Source organism: Podarcis filfolensis, assembly GCF_964270895.1.
Source record: "Podarcis filfolensis genome assembly, chromosome: 2".
Classification (NCBI taxonomy): domain Eukaryota; kingdom Metazoa; phylum Chordata; class Lepidosauria; order Squamata; family Lacertidae; genus Podarcis; species Podarcis filfolensis.
Genome location: NC_139605.1, coordinates 68994604 through 69015652, shown reverse-complemented (window position 1 = coordinate 69015652; position 21049 = coordinate 68994604). Strand labels below are relative to the sequence as shown.

Genomic DNA, 21049 nt, shown 5'->3' with positions numbered 1-21049 from the left:
GGCTTTCAACAGAATATTAAAAACAGAATAAAACTTCAAACATCAAAAACTTCCCTAAACAGGGCTACCTTCAGATGTCTTCTAAAAGTTGGATAGTTGTTTATTTTCTTGACATCTGATGGGAGGGCATTCCACAGGGTGGGCGCCACTACTGAGAAGGCCCTCTGCCTGGTTCCCTTAACTTCACTTCTCGCAGTGAGGGAACCACCAGAAGACGCTTGGAGCTGGACCTCAGTGTCCGGGGTGAACAATGGGGGTGGAGATGCTCCTTCAGGTATACTGTTTAAAAATAAAAAGGTGGGGGAATAAAGACCCTGTTTAACTGCATATGATTTTAAAAAATAAATAAATGAAGTAACTGTGCATACAGTGCTACCTGGATGACCTCATTATAAGAAAGCTTCCTATGCTCCCCCTACTTCAGAAGCAGAGAAGGGACTTTGAAGGACATTCTGCTGAGATCTAGATGTTGCTGCCACCTGTAACTCCTAAAACCAGTGGTCTCCTTCTACAAAGGTCCTTCAGTGCACTGTAACTCCTAAAACAATGTAAAGCATCAATGGATTCTGTGGGTCTGTTTCTGTTGCTATTTTTATTTTATCTCATTAATAGTTGGGTTGGATGGAATTTCCTTGAGTTTTTACACAAGGAATTTGCCGACTTGTTCTTCTGATTTCCAGTATGCCGGGCACATGCATGCCATGAGATAACCAGCATGCTGGACATTATGAACCTAATTTTATTACAAGAGCAAGTCATGAGCAAAAGGTGTTTTATATAACTGTCCAGTTTGTATTTCCCACTGCTTAATCTCCATATGCATCAAAACTTTGAGTCTCTTCCTACTATTAATTAAGGCTTGTGAGATTATTTTACGCCATAAGTATGATTTCAATACATCCCATTAGTAGAGGCTGTGCTATTTCAATAAATTACTGTATGGCTGAGAGAAAAATGGCATCCTAAGTAGGAAGGAACTGAGTCTCCACTGGTGAGGCGAGTCATTTCAAAGTGGCTGTAGCACTAAACTCACTGGGGCATGATCCAAAACGAGAACTGGTGCAGTCATAAATCTTACGATCTTTGACAAAGTGGAGTAAATACTAAGAAACAGTGTAGCCTCCAGCAGTTCTTACATACACAGGACACGGGTGGTGCTGTGGTCTAAACCACTGCGTCTCTTGGGCCTGGCAATCAAAAGGTCTGAATCCCCGTGATGAGGTGAGCTCCCATTGCTCTGTCCCAGCACCTGCCAACCTAGCAGTTCGGAAGCACCCCAGTAGGTAAATAGGTACCGCTGCGGTGGAAAGGTAAACAGCATTTCCATGAGCTCTGATTTCCATCATGGTGTTCCGTTGCGCCAGAAGCGGTTTAGTCATGCTGGCCAAATGACCGGGAAAGCTGACTGTGGACAAACACTGGCTCCCTCAGCCTGAAAGCGAGATGAGCGCCGCAACCCCATAGTCGCCTTTGACTGGACTTAACCATCCAGGGGTCCTTTACCTTTACCTTTTGTTTACATACACAGCAAAGAGGGAGCAAACAACAATAGTTCGAAAACTTTAAAAAAACAACAACAGTAAAAAACATAGTTGCCAACAGGCATGGAAAAATAAAAGGTCTGCACCCATTAAAAACTAGTCCATTGCCAACAGATGGTCCAGGATGTTTTGCTACTAGAGGCAAAATAGAAAATGGATGAGGGAATGAGCGGTGCGCTCCCCCAAGGTCAAATCTGCTGCCCCTCCCAATTGCCTGATGACTGCCACCCTGAGGCCACTGCCTCATAATGCCTCATGGGTTGGCTAGCCCTGCCACTGCCACAGAGAAGACCTTTTCTTCACCCACCTCACACCATGAGGCAGTTGGGGATGGTGGTAGATAAGGGATCCAATTTTAAAATCCAGGCAGTCAAATGTGGGGAGAAATGATCTTACGGGTGTCCTGTCCCCAAGCAACTTGGGGCTTTGAAGATTAATACTAGCACTCTGAACTAGACCAGGAAACTGGAATACAGAAAAAAACTTATTTCTAGAGTGTACAAGTTATTACTAGAATGGGAGACAAAAGGTGAACTGGTAAAATAAGCTATTGGGCGAGGGGTATAGAACATAATATAGAATTCAGTGCACATGAGAAATTATGGAAGAAAGACTTAAAATTTACAGCATGTTACAATTTTATGAAAATGATCAGTAGTATCTGACGCCTAGTAAATTAGCAAAGATGTATAAGTCAGAATCAGATATTTGTTGGAAATGTAAAGAGAAAGAAGGTACTTTCTATCACATGTGGTGGACATGCAAAATGGCTAAGGGCTTCTGGGAGATGATACACAATGAAATGAAGAGGGGGGGAAGGCCCTTTGTAAAAAGCTTTCCTTTTAGGAATTGTTTCAGATGTACCTAGAGATCGGGGGGGGGGGGATTCCTTAAAAAAAGGAAAAAAGGAAAGGAAAATCTTTTCATGTATGCAACTACTGCAGCCCAAATGGTATATGTTCAGAAATGGAAGGAGGGTAAACACCCACAAAGCAGGAATGGCAGATGAAACTGATGGACTATGCAGAAATGGTAAGTTTAATTATTAGAATAAGAGACCAGGAAGAAAGAGACTTTCAGGAACACTGGAAAAGATTTGAAATATTTAGAATATTTGAAAAACTATTGTAAACCAATTAAAACTGATTAGAGTAAATTCAGAAGTATAATGCAAACTGAGATAAAAAGGGGGGGGAGAACATGAAATAACTAGAATATGCAGTGGTAAAGGGTAAATAAAATGAAACATGAAACAGGGGGAAGGGAAGTCAAGGTGAAATGTATGGTTTGTATTTTGGTGACTATAAATGTGTAAATTTTGTAAAATTGGGGGGGGGGGGAAATAGGGAACCACCTGGACATTCTAATTTGGGCCGAAAGCATAGATAATCCTGTACATGATGAAGTCCTATCGGATATAACTTGATAGGATTTCCATTGAATAGCAACAATTGCTCATTATGACCATGATGTCAAGATTGATGTGGTTTTGCGATTTTGAGGAGGGTGGAGATTCTGCACATACTGACAGATATCTTTTTTTCCGTTGTCACACATATAAATATTCAGCTTGCAAAGGAGCAACAAGCAGTAAGGATTGTTGTAGTGCCTAATAATCAAAAGGACGATGCCCGTGTTTCTGAAAGCAATCCTGGCAATCTGCTTGTTGGTAGAAACTGTCTCTACCACTCCATTAAGACAACCAGAACAGACGGATGATATAAAATTTAAAAGATACGTTGCAAACTTAAACGCCAGCCTTGGTCCAGCATGTGAGAGCTTAAAGGTAAGTCAAATATCATATTTGTTTTTATTGTCATTCATTATGTATTGTGGCCAATTTATTGCTCACTGAACAATCACAAAGAAGGCAAGGAGGACGTTTTGTTATTAAACCAACTTCCGTTGGCAAAATGTGCTAACTTTTCTCTCTCTCTCAAAATGTACTAAGAAGAAGAAGAGAAGAGGGTTGTACTTTTTTACACAACATAAATGGTTCAATAGGATGTATCACTTTACTCAGTATTCAGATTCATTCCTTGGAAGCATCAGTGTTTTATCTTTCTAGGAAACCTTTAACAGCAGCATGTTGATGATGCGACTGATTCAGAATCTTTACCATGATTGCCACTTAAAAAAAGAAATATATTATTATTTTGCAAGTGTATAGGTACTAGACAAAATCTTCATTACATTATTAATTCTAAACCACATCAGAACTTTCCTTTCATTCAACAATGATTTCAGTAATTATTCATTGATGTATGCTACTTTGAGCACTTTGCAGAAAGGTAGGATAGAAAGTAAATAACTATTGGATAAAAATTGTGCTGCTGAAAGCTTAAGATATTTGCGAGTTGCTGTTAGTAGACCGGGCTAGTATCTAATCTAGAATCATAAGCATTAATATAAGCAGAAACCAGTAACAATTATTTAGTGAATATGTTCTCAGCACAATGAGACAACAAGAAAATCCCAGAGTAATCTCCTTTCTTTGTAAAATCTAGAACTGAAAGTTACAGGTCACACATTCTGCTCTGCCCAGGGACCAGAATCCAGAGATATGATGCTGAAGTCCATGGCTCTACAGCTTATCTTAGAGCAACTGGCACAATACACATGATACTGGTCCACCTATTACCCCTTTAACCATGTTCCCTCATGCTGGTAGGCTTCTGTGCATGAAATATATAGGAACAAGCTGCCTGTAGTAGATTGTTTTCACAAATGGATTCAGGATTCTTCTATATGAGGGCAAATGTGTTCCCCTCACTCAGTTCAGCTTGCATGGTTTACAGTTTTAGGCTTTTAAAAAAAGTCTTCCTGAAGTCCTTTGCCGAACATCATTTTTTCAGGAACACCCAGCCTGGTATCTTTGACAAGCCTACAAATGAGCCATGATGCTGGCAATTGGTTGTCCTCAACATCTGGTAATCGCACATACGCTGCCTTTGGAGGTGAAGACTTCATGTTGAATTGCTGTAGCCATTGAGAAACTCCTTCTCATTGAATCAGTCTAGTCCATGTTTGAAGAAGACCAGTATGCACTTCCTTCCTCTAAAATGGAAATGAGAGTGGGGGCAGGAAACAGTTGCCCAAGGTCTAGCCAGCGAGTCAGGACTTGCTTGCCAAAGTTTCCTTCCTTAACCAATTTATTGCCTTTTGTTTTACAGAATTCATCTTGTGGTAATGAAGAAATAAGAAAGATTCGCTTTGAACCTAATGCTGAGAAAATTGTAAGTGAAAAGTTTATGTCCTTAACCCAAAATGTAAAGCTTGAAAGTGTTTAGCAGCAAAAACCGAGCTGTTTGGGGCATGTGGTGGGTGGGTTGAACGGACATTTAGAAAATCTTCTGTAATTTATATGGCTACTTTATTGAGGAGTGTCCACAGTTGGCATCAAGCCATTCTTTATTCATTATTTTGAAATGCTACAGATTGCTGTCCATATAGTCAAAACGTTTGTTGCTATGGCAGGGCAGTGGAAGGGACATTAAATTATCAGGTTGCAAAAAAGCAATTCCACTGAAAAAGTTCTCAACACTTGGGAATTGCAACACAGTTTCCCAGTACAGGATAAAATATAAATTATGCATTGGAGAAAATTGCAATTTTTTCATAAATCAATATATTACTTTTTATTTAATTTTCTGCTTTCCTCAGTTATAAAGGTTTTTGGATGCGCTGCTTCTCAGCCTGCTACTTTATTTGATTCAGGCAGGCATTTGATTCTCTTCACAATACTGTACGTGATATGGTTCAGGCTCATTGAACTTTAAACCACTATGAAAAATGTGGTTGCAGAAATTTACAAACTATGCAATGCCTTGTTAGGGACGTGGGTGGCGCTGTGGGTTAAACCACAGAGCCTAGGACTTGCCGATCAGAAGGTTGGCTGCTTGAATCCCTGTGACGGGGTGAGCTCCCGTTGCTGGGTCCCTGCTCCTGCCAACCTAGCAGTTCGAAAGCCCGTCAAAGTGCAAGTAGATAAATAGGTACCGCTCTGGTGGGAAGGGAAGGTAAACGGCGTTTCCGTGCGCTGTTCTGGTTCGCCAGAAGCGGCTTAGTCATGCTGGCCACATGACCCGGAAGCTGTACGCCGGTTCCCTCGGCCAATAAAGCGAGATGAGCACCGCAACCCCAGAGTCGGTCACGACTGGACCTAATGGTCAGGGGTCCCTTTATCTTTACCTAATGCCTTGTTATGACCAACCAGGGGTATGTAGGAAAGGAGCCTTGCTTCTGCAAGTGTTGAGGCCTTCTTATTAAATCTTTAAGCCTGTCTCAGCCTGGAGTACAAGGAAGTACTTAGTTGGGAGACAAACAGCAGAATCCTTGCCATTTCTATTTACAAGTTATGTAGTCCTACTGAATTCATTAGGCTTTACCCCACTGTAAGGGTGGTTAGAATTGCAGCCTAAAGCTGTATTGTCATACACTCTTGCCTTGAAGTAAGTCCTACTGAACTCAGGAGGGCTTACTTCTTAGAAGGCATGGTTAGGATTTCAGTCTTACAATCTTGGAAGTGACATCCTTCTAGAATGACATGTGCTTTTTTTGGAATATTGTTATTACACTTCAAAGAACATGTTAAAACACACACATGATTTTTGTAATTATGTATGCCGTGCAAGTAGCTGACCAAAGGAAAAACATCGGGGATTGATCCGCTATAGCATGAAACATAAATAAATTAGATTATACATAATGATAACGAGTAACTTGAGTCTTAAGAACATTATCTCCCTAAACAAGTAGTTCAGTTAAAAAAAGTATTGTGTCAAGTAAGAAATATGAACAAACCTTGTACTCAGTATGTATTGAAGTAGTCATTCTACATTCAACTTTGAACTTTTCTCAACAGTGTCAAACTTACAAAAACGTATTTTTGGATGTCTACTGTGCCCTCGAGCAAGTTGCAAAAAGCAATCCAACTGAATGCAACAAAACAGTGTATAAAATCCAGCCACACCCAGAGCTGTTTGACAACCAAGTGAGTATTCTCTGAAAATTTCCCATCAGTGAAAATCTTGTGAAAATCCAATCTTATCCGCTGACTCAGATCTTATCAGATGTGCAGAAAATCTGAAAAGAAATTTGCTTAACCAAACTTCGATCCAGCAGGTCAGATAGGCCTATAGCAAGGCACAGCCACAGAACGACGAGAGAAGCTCTCAGACCTGTGAGAATTAATCAGTACTTAAATACGATCAGAATATGGGCCAAGAAAAAGTGTGGATGAGCCTGTGGTAGAGAGAAAGTTTGCCCCTGCCCCTTTCTTTAGTTCAGAAACTATTGGGGAGGGATTCCAGTATGGGATATATTTTTACAAGCATATTTATAAATTGCTTTATCTTGACCTAAGAGATCAGCTCTAATCATCTGTCTCTAAAACAATACTACTACTACTAATCATCATCATCTTCTGAATGAGCCAAAATTTGTTCAGGCCTACTTCTACAAATTACCGTTTTGGTAGCTTTGTACTGTTGGCGCTGTGCAGCCTTATCAACTCTCCTTTTGTCTCCCTTTAAAGACCAGCTGCACTTTACCAAACGATGATGACATGCTAATGAAGGAATTCTGCCTCAAACTACAAAACTACGTCAGCCACTTATATGCCAACTGTGCGAAGAGCTAAAAGTGTACATCATAAGGAGTAAGAAGATTTTTGTTTCATAGGAAACCATGGCATCTGACATTGTCCTGGAAACCAACACTTCATTTGTGTTTGTTATTCTTAATGTCTGCTATCGAAAGGGTTAAAGCAATAATTAATTTCTCCAGCCAGGAAAAAAAGAAAATCAATAATAATACAAACTACCCACAGCAGTGAGCTCAAAGACCCTTGAGCATCATCATATGTATTTGGAGGCTGCTACCGTGGGCAAAGATTTGAGGACCAAAATCAAATCCACACCATTCATTTAAAGTCCATGGCTTTCTTCCAAAGAATCCTGGGAACTGTAGTTTGGTAATGGGGCAGGGAGTTGTCGCTTTGTGGTGGGTAAACTACAGTTCCCAAGATTATTTGGGGGCGCAAAAGAACATCTCCTTTAAAGATGACTGGAACAAAGAACAGACCCTCCAAGTGCCTTATTTTCCAGGGACATTCCTGATTTAGAGAAGCCATCCCAGTTTCTGATTTGATCCCAGAATGTCCTGCTTTTCCTTAAGACATCCCTATTTTAATTGGAGAAGTGTCGGAAGATATGGAGTCATCCAACCCCCAAACTGTATGAAAGCAACCCTGTACTGTATAGGAAAGTTTTCTTAATGTTTCATGTATTATTACCGGTATATGTTGGAAGCTAGCCCAGAGTGACTGGGGCAACCCAGTGAGATGTGTTGGGTATAAAATTATCATTCTTGAATAGGACATCCCTATTTTCATCAGAGAAATGTTGGAGGAGGGTATGAAAGAAGAAGAAACTCTCTCGAAGTCTAGTTGTGCCCAAGTGTGGCAGCAGCAGCCTTTAAGTGCCCATCTAGGAACTGAAGGTGGAAACAGGTTGAACCAGAAGCAAAAAATTTAAGGCAAATATAGTACAGTACAGCAATATTCCTGCTTCTTATCCCACAGGAGAGTCCATGGATTTAGGGCATTTTCATATGAGACACTTTTTCAGACTGCATGCACACCGTGCATTTCAGTCAGATGGCTTCCCCAAAGAATCCTGGGAATTGTAGTTTGTTAAAAGTGCTCTGTGTGGGTTGCATTTTTTATCAAGGCATGCCTTAACATCAGCAAGGAATCCATTTTTATTTTATTTCTTAAATTTGTTGTTATATAGTTGCAACTGACGATTTTTTAACCAAGCAGTAGTTTAACATGGTGTGCGTGTATGTCACTGCTGTCTGATTTGTTCTGTCAAGTCCTACAGAAAATGTCAGCATAAATCTTGGGCAGATGTGTGGTAAAGTGGTTGTCTGCATCTATCCATCCATTCATAAAGATGGAGGGGTGTGTGAAAGCACTGAAATAGAGTTTATTTCCTCTTAGCAGTTTCATGACATTGGGTTGAACTTATTTATTTCTGTTTTATTTAACATATTTAATATTTTCTATTATAAATATTTTCTTATCAAGATTAGAAAACAAACCTGTGCTTAAGTGATACAATGAATGAGATATTTTGTTGAAATTAGTAACCATAAGAGTTATGACCATTATTTAATATTTAAAACCATAGTTATATATTTTCTTGTTTATAGTTATGTAATTGGTACTGTTGTTGTTTTCATAAACTTTCCTCATTTTGTACTGAAGAATAATTTTATACATGTTTGTACTGCAATTGCATTTATTCTGTATTTAAATTGATATGGATTTCTTATGTGCTGTTTTTATATTAAGTTAATAATGAAAATATTTAAGTTACCGAACACACAATAAAATCTTGAGCAAGAGTGAAGTGTTTTCCTTTGATTTTAAGAAGACTTGGATCGAGTCATTTGTGAAGCGGTATGAATTGGGCTTGACATTACACTTTATTGGGTAAAGCTGAACCAGCAACAAGGATTACAAACCCAATAAATTTGTTCACCTCACACTTTTCAGTGCATTTGCTCATCACTTTCCTAACCACAAAAAGTCTGTATTTTTTAAAGATGATTTATTGTGCTAGGGTGATGGAGTCCTTTAATTCACTGTAATTGTGCACACTTAAAATTTGAGTATTTTTTTTTTTTTTACTAAAACGAGCCCAGGAAGGGAAACATATCTACACTAATACAAGTAAGACTTCTAGAAACAGTTTAAAACAACCTTTTAAAACAGCTTAAAGCTCTTCAAAGCAATCGCCTGCTCTGCAACTAAGTACTATGCACTTGAATCCCTCGTGCAAAATTGTGACCCTCTGGAGAATGATCACATTAAGCCTTGGCCTCATCGTCCTCAGTATTCCCATTTGTACAGTGAGATGGAGGGTGGACTGTGTTTTACAAGGCCTTCCGTGTGCTTAATTCTGTAAGTACGTACGTCAAATTTGTGAACATTTGTTTCTGCTTGTGGCACATTCCTAATTGCACTGGACTCAACTTGCCATTCTCCACTAGACACCCTGGTCTCACCTCTGGGCCATTGCCAGGCTTCACCTCAAGCCCCACTCCTGATAGCAACACTTTGTCAAAAACACTAATAAACAATTAAAGAGAAGAAGAATTGCACTGGTATTGCCCTGAATGGATGAGTGGGTGTCTATCAATGCTGGGATGGTGAGAAGAGTTGGATTCACCAGCGCCACCTAGCTGCTCTTTTCCTCTTGAGCTAGCTTTGACATTCAGCACCAAACAGTTATAATCCACCTGCGCTCTCTCGCTCTCTCTTTTGTTCTCTCTCCCCCTCCCTCCAGTAATAATAATAATAATAATAATAATAATAATAATAATAATAATAATAATATCACCCTCAACATGTTTTCTAATTGCCTTGTAAGTCGGAACTGTCTTATAAACAAATGTCACCACTCCCAGTCTTGTCATAACTCGGACAACTGCTGTTGTCGCTGGAAACCCCACCCCCAATCATTCAGTTTGTACAAACTTCACACACACACACACACACACACACACACACACACACACACTACATATGCTACGCTTCTGTTATAAATTCATAGAAAAGCAACCATGCATCGGATTTGCACAGTTCCACTTTTATTTTACTCCATGAAGGAAGGACTACAAAATGGGGAAGGTTTGATACAGGGCAGCCATAATCCCTTGAGCATACCAGCACTTACACAGGAGCCCTGCCCAGTTGCTATGCCAACCCTGTTGGTCCTAGACAGAAGACCATCAAGATCACAAAGAACTTGCATATGGGAGTGGATTCAGCATGGACTGAAACAAAGGACAATAATCAGCTCTTCCCTCTGGGGGCAGGAAACTACAAATTCCCCTCTGTCACCTGGAAAGTACTCATGGGGAGGGGCAAAGAGGGAACCAGCCAGGTGACAGGACACTCAGGTTACCACCGCAACTCCTCCCTCAACCCCTCCTTTCTGTGATGAAGGTGTGATGTATCTGAGGGGTGGTCTTAGGTTACACCCCTTCTGTGATGTATGTATGATGTTTCTGGGGGTGGTCTTGATCTACAGGGTGGCAATTTCAAAAGTCTTTATAAGGCCTTGCACACCATTTTTCTGGGTCCTTCCTCTCTCCTGCAAGTGAGGGGAGCACCCTGTTGCAACAGTTCAATAAAGGCCAAGCCTACAGGCTGCTGTTTTGCTCCAAGTTATCCTGGTTGGTGTCTTTGCTTTTGTCCAAGGGAGCCCTCGGATTTTTCCGTTAACACTGTCTCTCTCCTAACAAAAGTCTTTCTCATTCTCTCTTTCAGTTAGTGAGAGTACTGACCTGCCTGTCCAATGCCTTATCTTAATGGCTTATAAGGAAAGCCCACCACCCTTATTACTGTACTTTCTAATGCTGCAGTCTTACCCAAAGCCCACATCCCTTCTCATGACATAACACATTCCTAAACACACTTAACTTCTTAAAGGACACTTGAAGGAGTAATAATAACTACACAGGTTCAGGTTTCTCTGCAGTCCTTGCATAGCCTACAATTGCCACGCAAATGTTGGGACCTTTGCAAAAATGCTTAAGCCATCACGGCTTCTCACTTTGTCATACAGAGTCCCAGGACTGGTACACACCAGGGCAAGCTGGGGATGGGGAAGGAGAGATTGGTGTAGGAAGTACTCACAGAGTGACGGAGGATGGTGAGGCAATGGGACACAAGAACCAGAGCAGCAGGACCCATCTCTAGGGACAGAGAAGCCCCTGTCTCCTCAAACACAGCAGGCTCTGAGGCATAGGGAGCAGAAAGCTGTCCAGGTGGGGCTCGCTAGCTCTGAGAGGATGTGTGTGATTCCTTAGCTGGAGTAGGCTGAGAACAGGTGAGGCTCACTTGCCTCATCAAGCCCAGGTGCTGCAATCAGCATGCAGAGTACACAAGGGCAGCGGAGCTGAGGTGCTGTGTCTGCTCAACTACTTGGATACTTCAGGATCTCTGAGGGACTGTGCTTTGGTTTGGACTTTGGCCATGTGGATTGACTCCAGACGTACCTGTCGTACTGTCTTGCTGCCAGGTAGGCCAGGGATTTGGGACAGGTGTGCAGGTGATTCAACCAGGATTCACCACAGCACCAGAATGCTGCAGTTGCTTACACAGTCCTAATTTGCTCAGAAGTTTGAAACACTTAAGAAAAAGGGACGCTTGTGTATCCTTGAACTCAAAAGCTTATATGTCCCTGGTCCCCAAAACAAACATTGGCGTACCTCATATCATACACCTGTGCAATTGCAACAATAAGAGTCACATACTATAGTCTATATATACACACACACAACCCTATAGTTAGTTGTATTATTGATTTGGTTTTTTCTTTTGCCCTCAGGCTTCCCTTGCACGCAATACATAAATTCAAAGACTTCTGTGTTTAAAATGCCGCAGTTTTGTGTGTTTACTCTAATAACTTTGGTACCTGAACAGGAGAAAACGTCCAAGCAGTGATACTAATGTAGAATAGAGTGTCCCCATTTGCACCTGAGGAATGTTGGAGGTTGAGGCCTGGCACAAAGTATCTGAGGGTTAAGTTGTCAGATACCACTCTCTCATTGTAATATCTCTTTCGCATTTCCGTTGCGGGGGCCAGGCTTCTGTCATACTTGTGGGCCAATCCAGCTGCAATCACAGTTGCAAATAAGGACCCTCCTGTGTAGAAGTTCCTGAGTGGGGCTTGAAGAAAAGCTTAGTGATGGTGCAGAGGTAGACATACAGTAGGTGGATGGTGGATAATGGGGAGTCAGGGATAGTGCAATTTAAGATGTTCCACGTGCAGAAACAAACGTTCATGAGATAGACCAGATATCTATGGAATTAAGAATGTGAAGGGCATTGCAAAAAGGACTCTTTCCCAACGCTCTGTACAAATGGTAATAATGAGGGTGAGTAAGTTAAGGCTTAATGTGATCATTCTATGGGTACCTCCAGAGTCCAGGCTGTCACTATTTTGCAGGAGGGATTCAAGTGCATAGGATTTAGCTTAGATTAGATTAGATTAGATTAAGGCAATAAACCTTATTTGAAACTTGTATTAGTATTGATATGTTTGCCTCCCTGGGCGCCTTGAAGTGAATGCAATACTGGAATTTTAGGTTTGCAGAATGAAAGTGAATTAAAGCACTCTATCTCCCTAGCACAATGAATTGACCTAAAAAGCAAAGGCTAGTGTGAGGTGAACTAATTTATTTAGTTTGTGATCTTTGTTACAGGTTCAGATTGCCAACGGAGTGTAATGTCAAATGGAAATGTATACTGTTTCAAAAATGACTCTATTCAAGCTTTATGGAGATATTTTCATAAATATAAAGGGAAAACAATCAAGGGAAAACAGGAGTCTTGCTTGATATTTTATTGTGCGTTTTGTTACTGAAACATTTTCATTCTCAACTTAATATATAAAAGGCACATAAGAAAACCATATCAGTTTAAATATAGTATTAATTTAATTGTAATACAAACATGTATAAAATAATTATATAGTACCAACTTAGTAACAGTGTCAATAATATAACTAAAAAGAATACAATATGTAACTTTAACTATAACTTTAAATATTAAATAATGGCCACAACTTAAAAGTCTTACTGTTACTGATTTCAATAAAATATTTCTCTCTAGATGTGCTCAGCATTATTGCATCACTTAATCACAGGTTTGTTTTCCAATGTTGATCGGAAAATACTTAGAATATGCAACATTAAATATGTTAAATAGAACAGAAATAAATAAGTTCAACCCAATGTCATGAAACTGCTAAGAGGCAATAAACACTATTTCAGTGCTTTCACACACCCCTCCATCTTTATGAATGGATGGATAGATGCAGACAACCATTTTACAACACATCTGACCAAGATTTATGCTGACATTTTCTGTACAACTTGACAGAACAATCCAGACAGCAGTGACATACACACATGCACCATGTTAAATTACTGCTTGGTAAAAGGTCATCGGTTGCAGCTTTATACTAAAAACAACACAGAATAGCAAATAGCAAAGAATAAGAAATAAAATAAAATTTGATTGCCCTTAGATGCTAAGGCATGGCCATACAATGGCCACTTCTCCATTAGAACAACCCAATTTAGGGACAACTGTTTCTTCATGGTTCAGTGGCTTTTTTGGTTTTAGGAGATGTCAGAGATCTTTGCCCTTTCTACTCTCCAGCCCCCACACCCAAAATTCCAGGGAACTGTAGTTTACCCATTACAGAGCTATAATTCCCAGCCCCTAACAAACTGCAGTTCCCACGATTCTTTGGTGGAAAGCCATGTGCTTTAACTGTGCTATAAGTGAATGGTGTGGATGTGACTCCAGTCCTCAAATCTTTGCGCAAAACATCAACCTCCAAATACATATGGCGAAGCTCAAGGGGTCTCTGAGCTCACTGCTGTGCGTTAGATTGCATTATTATTGATTTATATTTCCTGGCTTAATAAATTAATTGTTGCATTTCCCTATTTGACTGCATACATTAAGAATAACAAACATGAATGAGTTGTTGGTTTCCAGAACAATGTCGGGTGCCATGGTTTCTTATTGGCGGGAAAAGAGATCCTCCTAGTTCTTATGATGTGCACTTTTTCTTGTCCACATAGCAGATATGTAAGCTTCTGACGTAGTCCAATAGAGCTGGACAGAATTCCTTCATTGGCCTGCTACCAATGTTTGGCAAAGTGCAGTTGGTCTTTAAAAGAAGATGGGGGGGAGGAGAGTTAAATTGACCATACAGTTCCAACAGTACAATGCTAATAAAATGGTAATTAGGAGGAGGAGGCCTGAGCTTATTTTGGCCCATTGAAAAGATTTATTTTTTATTGGTTTTCCCGACAGTTGATTAGAGCTGACCTCTCAGGTAAAGTAACTTAAAGCAATTTGTAAATACATTTGTAAAAATATATCCGAACCCACCGAGAATCCCTTCTGAACGTTTAAAAAAGGGGGCGCAAACTATTTCCCTACTATGTCTCACTAATGAGAAATATATACATTTACAAAAAATACTCACATGGTCTTCATACAGAGAGTCGGGTGGAAGCATATTTGATACAGTGCTGTTGCAAGCACTTTGAGAGACATTTTTCAGAGCCTCGTTGACTTGGCAAAATACTCTGCCGTAAGTTTTGCACTGTTGACAAAAAGGTTTAAAATTGAATGCAGCATGACCGCTTCAATGCAGTTTGAATGCAAGGTTCATTCTTTTTTTGTCATTTGAGGTGATACTTTATTATTGCACTATCTGTTTAGGAGGGAAATATTCTCTAGAATTTATATGTACAGTCATACCTCGCGTTGAATGTGCTTCAGGTTGAGTGCTTTCGCAGCAACCCAAAAGTAACGGAGTGTGTTATTTCCGGGTTTCGCTGCTCGCGCATGCGCAGACGCTCAAAATGACATAACACGCATATTTTAATCTGGTTTTTGAAGTGCAATAGTGCTGTTTAGAAAAAGCATGTGCCCTTCTAGCAGGTTGCCAGCCAGACACATGACATAATAACTATGCAGGTGCCCCTGCAACCCCAGAACTCTGAGCGTCCTCTGGTATGCGCAGCTCTGGAAAAGGCATTCCCCTTCTTCTCCAGTGCGCTTCAGCAAATTATATCAAATGATACATGTACAGTGGTACCTCGGGTTACATACACTTCAGGTTACATACACTTCAGGTTACAGACTCCACTAACCCAGAGATAGTGTTTTAGGTTAAGAACTTTGCTTCAGGATAAGAACAGAAATCATGCTCCGGCGGCGCGGCGGTGGCAGCAGCAGCAGGAAGCCCCATTAGCTAAAGTGGTGCTTCAGGTTAAGAACAGATTCAGGTTAAGAACAGACCTCCAGAATGAATTAAGTACTTAACCTGATGTACCACTGTACACTAATCTTCTAGCATAACACAGCAAGAAGCGTGAGACATGGTAGAGCTAATCTATGTATTTATTTACACACTATGCACAGACAAAGGAGTCATGGCGTCCTCTCTCTCCAGCTCCGAGAGAAGAAACAGGCAGAAGTAAAAGCAAAAGTACAGTGGTACCTCGGGTTAAGAACTTAATTCGTTCTGGAGGTCTGTTCTTAACCTCAAACTGTTCTTAGCCTGAGGTACCACTTAAGCTAATGGGGCCTCCCGCTGCCGCTGTGCCGCTGTTGCATGATTTCTGTTCTCATCCTGAGGTAAAGTTCTTAATGCGAGGTACTGTTTCTGGGTTAGCGGAGTCTGTAACCTGAAGCGTATGTAACCTGAAGCGTCTGTAACCCGAGGTACCACTATACAGTACAATAAGTATATACAGTGGAAGAGATAAGACTGTCTTCCATTCCCACACTCTTCTCAGAGAGGCATGTGATTTACACCAACCTCTTCTGCAGCATCGGAGGCGTGAAATACTAACAAGATGAACGCCTGGAGACTTCAAGATTGAAGACTCCTTAGAAAAAGCCCCAGTGAGTTCCATATGACTTACTCCAAGGCAAGAATGTATGACAGCAATAGGCTGCAATTTTAACAACATTAAACTCCAATGACTTAAGTAAGACTAACTTCTGAATAGACATGGTTAGCATTGTGGCGCTTGTCTCCTAACCAATGACTTCCTTGTACTCCAGACTGAGAAAGGCTTAAAGTTTTAATCAGAAGGCCTCAACACTAGCAGAAGCAAGGCTCCTTTTCCACATACCCCTGGTTGGTCATAACAAGGTATTGCATAGCTTATAGATTTCTGCCACCACATTTTTCTTAGTGGTTTAAAGTTCTATGAGCCTGAACCATATCATGTATTGTGAAGAGACCTGCCTGAATCAAATGAAGTAGCAGGCCGAGAAGCGGCACTTCCAAAAACTTTTATAACTGAGGAAAGCAGAAAACTAAGAAAAAAGTAATGTATTGATTTATGAAAAATGCTGCAATTTTCCCCAAAATGTAATCTAGCGTTGTAGGTCACCCTAACAAATCTCCTGTACTGAGAAATTGTGTGGTAATTTCCAACTATGGAGAATGTTTTCAGTGGAATTCCATTTTTGTGATATGTTTTTCATTTAGTGTCTCTTCCATTGACCTGCCATAGCAACACACACTGTGACTGCTTAGACAGTAATCTGTAGAGAAGTTCTCAAATAAAGTGTACAAGTTGTGAGACTCCTGTGAAGCTTCTCAAGGTCCAAATATAGCATTTCAAAATAATGAAGGAAGAATGCCTTGATGCCAACTGTGGACACTCCTCAATAAATTAGCCATGGCTGATGTTTGAAAATTACGGGAGATTTTCTAAGTGTCCATTATGTCAAGGACATAAACATTTTGCTTACCGTTCGCTCAGCATTAGGTTCAAAGCGAATCTTTCTTATTTCTCCATTACCACAAGATGATTTCTGTAAAACAAAAGGCAATAAATTGGTTAAGGAAGGAAACTTTGGCAAGCGAGTCCTAACTCGCTGGCTAGAGTTTGGGCAACTGTTTCCTGCTCCCGCCCTCATTTCCATTTTAGAGGAAAGAAGCAGGAGAAGTGCATGCTGGTCTTCTTGACAGCCTTTAAACATGGACTAGACTGATTCAGTGAGAAAGAGTGTCTCAGTGGCTACAATAATTCAACATGAAGCCTCTACCTGCAAAGGCAGGGTATGCTTAGTTGCCAGATGCTGGGGACAGCCAACCTGGGATGGCAATTGCCACCATCAGGGCTCATTTGTAGACTTGCCAAAGATATGAGGATGGATGTTGCTGTGAAAAGGATGTTCTGCAAAGAACTCCAGGGAAAACAATCTTTTTTAAAAACAACAACAACAACCCTAATGCTGTAAACTTTGCAAGCTGAATTGAGTGAGAGGAAACAAGAAGAAGAAACAATCTTTTGAAAATAATCTTCTACAGGCAGCCTGTTCCTGTATATTTCATGCACAGAAGTCTACCAGCATAAGGAAACATGGTTAAAGGGGTAATAGGTGGATTTGTATCATGTGTAATGTGCCAATTGCTCTAAGATACACAGGGAACACTATGGAGCCATGGACCTCAGCATCATATCTCTGGATTCTGGTCCCTGGGCAGAGCAGAATGTGTGACCTGTAATTTCAGTTCTAGATTTTACAAAGAAAGGAGATTACTCTGTGGTTTCCTTGTTGTCTCATTGTTCTGAGAGCATTCACAAAATCACCATTACCAGTTTCTGCTTATTTATGATTCTAGATTAGAGACTAGCCTGGTCTACTTATAGCAACTAGCAAATATCTTAAGCTCTTAGCAGCCTAATTTTTATCCTGAAAATGTACACAGTTATTTATTCATTACATTTTCCACCCCACCTTTATGCAAGGAGCTCAAGGTGGCATACATCACTGAATGAAAGTTCTGATGTGGCTCAGGATTATAAAGTATTGAAAATTTTGTCTAGTAGCTGCACATTAACAAGATAATAATGTATTGCCTTTTAAAAGTAGCGAACGTTTTCAATATTCATTTTGATTATTTCAGTTCTGCAACATGTACAATACCAAATTGGGTATCATTGTCAACATGCCTGCATGTTAAGTAAAGCAATACATCCTGTTGAACCATTTCTGCTGTGTAAGAAAGTGCTCCCTTCTTATTCTTAGAGAGAGTGCACATTCTGAGAGAGAAAGTAACAACATCTGGCTCCCATTAAGTTGATTCAGTAATAAATCTTTCCTCCTTGCCTTCTTTGCAATTGTTAAACAAGCAATAAATTGGCTGCAAAACATAAAAAAAAATTTTTTATGTACCTCCAGGTTCTCGCATTCCGTAACGAGCCGTTTCTGTAATATTGTTAGTTTTCTTTGAAATCTGCACTTGTCCGTTTTCTGTACCTCTCTTCTGAACTTGCCTAGTTGTTTTAACGGAGTAGTAGAGATAATTTCTACCAGCAAACAGATTGCCAGGATTGCTTTCAGAAACACAGCCATCGTCCTTTTGATTATTAGGAGCTACAGACAAGATCCTTACTGCTTGTTGCTCTTTTGCAAGCTGGATATTTATATGTGCAACAGGGGGAAGGAGATAGGTGGTGTGGAATCCCCACTATCCGCAAAAGCACAAAACCACATCTATCTGATTATGTGGAAGATCTCTCAATGCAAAATGAGTAATTGTTGCTGCTTAATGGAAATCTCAAGCAGGGCTTGCGTGAAGAAGGTTGTCTTTGCCTTGGCCCTAAAGCTCAATTAGAATGTCCAGTGGGTTTCAAGGTCCAGTTCAGAGTTCTGGTATTATCTATCAAAGCCAGGATCCCCTTAAGCAGGCTCATGCGGGGCGATGGGGAGCTGGGCACACTTGACCCAGGCCTTGGAGGGCTAAGCTGGCAGGCAGGGGAGGGGGCGCCAGGGACCAGCTGCTTTTCCGTTTGAGTTTATAAAATATCTGCATCGGAGGCCTTTTCAAAATCTGCCTGCCTATTGATCTGGGGTGGGTGGTAAGGAAAGGGTCTTCTTGGTGGCAGTGGTCTAGTTATTGAATGGCCTCCCACAAAAGGCCCACTTATGTTAGGATTTTGGTCACAACCCTTTTGTTTTCCCAGGCCTTTTAGCAACTATTATTTTTACTGCTTCAGTTTTGACTATATATATGTACAGTGGTACCTCGGGTTACAGACGCTTCAGGTTACAGACGCTTCAGGTTACAGACTCTGCTAACCCAGAAATTGCACCTCAGGTTAAGAACTTTGCTTCAGGATGAGAACAGAAATCGTGCCGTGGCGGCAGTGTGAGGCCCCATTAGCTAAAGTGGTACCTCAGGTTAAGAACAGTTTGAGGATAAGAACGGACCTCCAGAACGAATTAAGTTCTTAACCCAAGGTACCACTGTATATGTATATATATCTTTGGGATTTTCTTGTTATCTCATTGTTCTGAGAGCATTCCTGTCTTTAAATATATATTATTTGCTGCCCTTTTGCTGGGTTATTGTTTCTATATTGCACATGGGTATGTGTGTTAGGGGAGTGACAGTACCTCTGGTAGGGGACATGTTGTGCTCCTTCTGAGGTAGTTTGTCCATCTTTGGTCCCCACTCTGCATTCAGCTCTCACTTGTGGCTCTTAGAAGCTGTCAGCAAGCAACACCCTTGGAAACAGCTTTGACTTGTCAGCTAAACCAGGGGAGGGTAGCCGGTGGGTCTCAAACCCTCAGTGAATTAGGAATTTCCCCTGCATACGAAGACAGGCTCTGAGTAGCTGAGAACAATAGTGGTCCCCACCAGTTCTAGTTCAAGACTCTATCTCATACAGCACACCACATGCTAGCATGTTTGCACTCACAGATATAATAGCAAAACAAATTGCATGTCTGTCTCCCAAACTTGCATAAAGTAAATATTTGGGAGGCATTTTAAGTCCTGGACATCCTCTTGGATGTTGTCAGGGAACTGCCATCGGAACTAGAGGAGGAGGCGAGGCCCCACAACGATGCTGGAGAGGGGCCAAGCAGGGAGAGAGGCAAGTCTCCTGTTGGGGAAGAAAATCAGCGCTACACCAGGGATAGAGGGGGGCCAATGGGGGAAGCAGAGAGCAGGCTCCGGGACTCTTCACTGGACACCAGCGGGGAGAGCACAGGTCCTCCGCTACCCACGCCCTCCCTGCGCAGAAGACTTCCGCGCAGGGAGAGTAGGAGGAGACTGGGCGTCAAACAACTTTTATGTTGGAAAAGGTTTAAGAAACGCCCACTGACGGATCCTGCCAGCGACTGAACAGCCACGGAGTGGATGGCTGTCCAGCGAGAAATGGTTTAACCAGCCAACCTAGCCCAGAGCGGCGGCTATTTACGCACAAGCAACCCCTAAAGCCATTACAGATGTCAAGATAGCATCCATGATACGAGTAATGCCTGTCGGTTGGTTCATCAGCTGTATCTTCTTCTAGGAGCAGCAATGTAGCTAAATAATAATAATATTTATACCCCACCCTTCTGGTTGGGTTTCCCCAGCCACTCTGTGCAGATCGCAGCATATATCAGAACATTCTAATATATCAGACATTAAAAACGTTTTGATACAGGGCTGCCTTCAGGTGTCTTCTAAAAGTCAGGTAGTTAATTATTTCCTTGACATCTGGTGGGAAGGTGTTCCACAGGGCGGGCGCCACTACCGAGAAGACCCTATGCCTGGTTCCCTGTAACATCGCTTCTTGCAGTGAGGGAGCCGCCAGAAGGCCCTCAGAGCTGGAGTTCAGTATCTGGGCTGAACGATGGGGGTTGACGCTCCTTCAGGTATACTGAGCTGAGGCCATTTAGGGCTTTAAAGGTCAGCACCAACACTTTGAATTGTGCTCAGAAACGCACTGGGAGCCAATGGTCCTCACGGCCACTCTGTCATCAGTACAGCTTCCCCATTCTGGATTAGTTGTAGTTTCTGGGTCACCTTCAAAGGCAGCCCCACGTAGAGTGCATTGCAGTAGTCCAATCAGGAGATGCACCACTCTGGCGAGAGAGTCTGCGG

At 41.3% G+C, this 21049-nt stretch overlaps 2 protein-coding genes across 4 annotated transcripts; one reads left to right on the top strand and one right to left on the bottom strand.

Annotated features, from left to right (window-relative positions):
- The first annotated feature begins 1800 nt into the window (after positions 1–1800).
- Positions 1801–7947, top strand: LOC310756200 (uncharacterized protein). 3 transcript variants are annotated; one of them, XM_083599900.1, is made up of 5 exons: positions 1801–2070; positions 3111–3327; positions 4715–4777; positions 6406–6534; positions 7078–7947. In XM_083599900.1, exons 2-5 carry the CDS (start codon positions 3169–3171, stop codon positions 7180–7182), a joined length of 456 nt encoding a protein of 151 aa, XP_083456026.1. In that variant the 5' UTR covers positions 1801–2070; positions 3111–3168; the 3' UTR covers positions 7183–7947. The 3 variants fall into 3 exon arrangements, 1 of the variants encoding a protein (XP_083456026.1); XR_014544758.1 differs by lacking the exon at positions 3111–3327 and having other exon boundaries at positions 1806–2070; XR_014544759.1 differs by lacking the exon at positions 3111–3327 and having other exon boundaries at positions 1810–2078.
- Positions 7948–12946: 4999 nt separating this feature from the next.
- On the bottom strand, positions 12947–18555 carry LOC310753330 (uncharacterized protein). The gene is made up of 4 exons (XM_083594502.1): positions 18346–18555; positions 16915–16977; positions 14624–14743; positions 12947–14302 (listed from the first exon to the last, which is right to left on the bottom strand). The coding sequence occupies exons 1-4, from the start codon at positions 18523–18525 to the stop codon at positions 14183–14185; spliced, it is 483 nt and encodes a 160-aa protein (XP_083450628.1). The 5' UTR covers positions 18526–18555; the 3' UTR covers positions 12947–14182.
- Positions 18556–21049: the final 2494 nt, after the last annotated feature.

Bases quoted from the DNA above. Each gene is read 5' to 3' on its own strand.
- LOC310756200 (XM_083599900.1), top strand. From the start codon at position 3,169: ATGCCCGTGTTTCTGAAAGCAATCCTGGCAATCTGCTTGTTGGTAGAA. The intron at 3,328-4,714 runs GTAAGTCAAATA...TTTGTTTTACAG, and splicing joins CAGCATGTGAGAGCTTAAAG to AATTCATCTTGTGGTAATGA. The intron at 4,778-6,405 runs GTAAGTGAAAAG...TTTTCTCAACAG, and splicing joins AACCTAATGCTGAGAAAATT to TGTCAAACTTACAAAAACGT.
- LOC310753330 (XM_083594502.1), bottom strand. From the start codon at position 18,525: ATGGCTGTGTTTCTGAAAGCAATCCTGGCAATCTGTTTGCTGGTAGAA. The intron at 14,744-16,914 runs GTAAGCAAAATG...TTTTGTCAACAG, and splicing joins AACCTAATGCTGAGCGAACG to TGCAAAACTTACGGCAGAGT. The intron at 14,303-14,623 runs GTGAGTATTTTT...CTTCTTTTAAAG, and splicing joins ACTCTCTGTATGAAGACCAT to ACCAACTGCACTTTGCCAAA.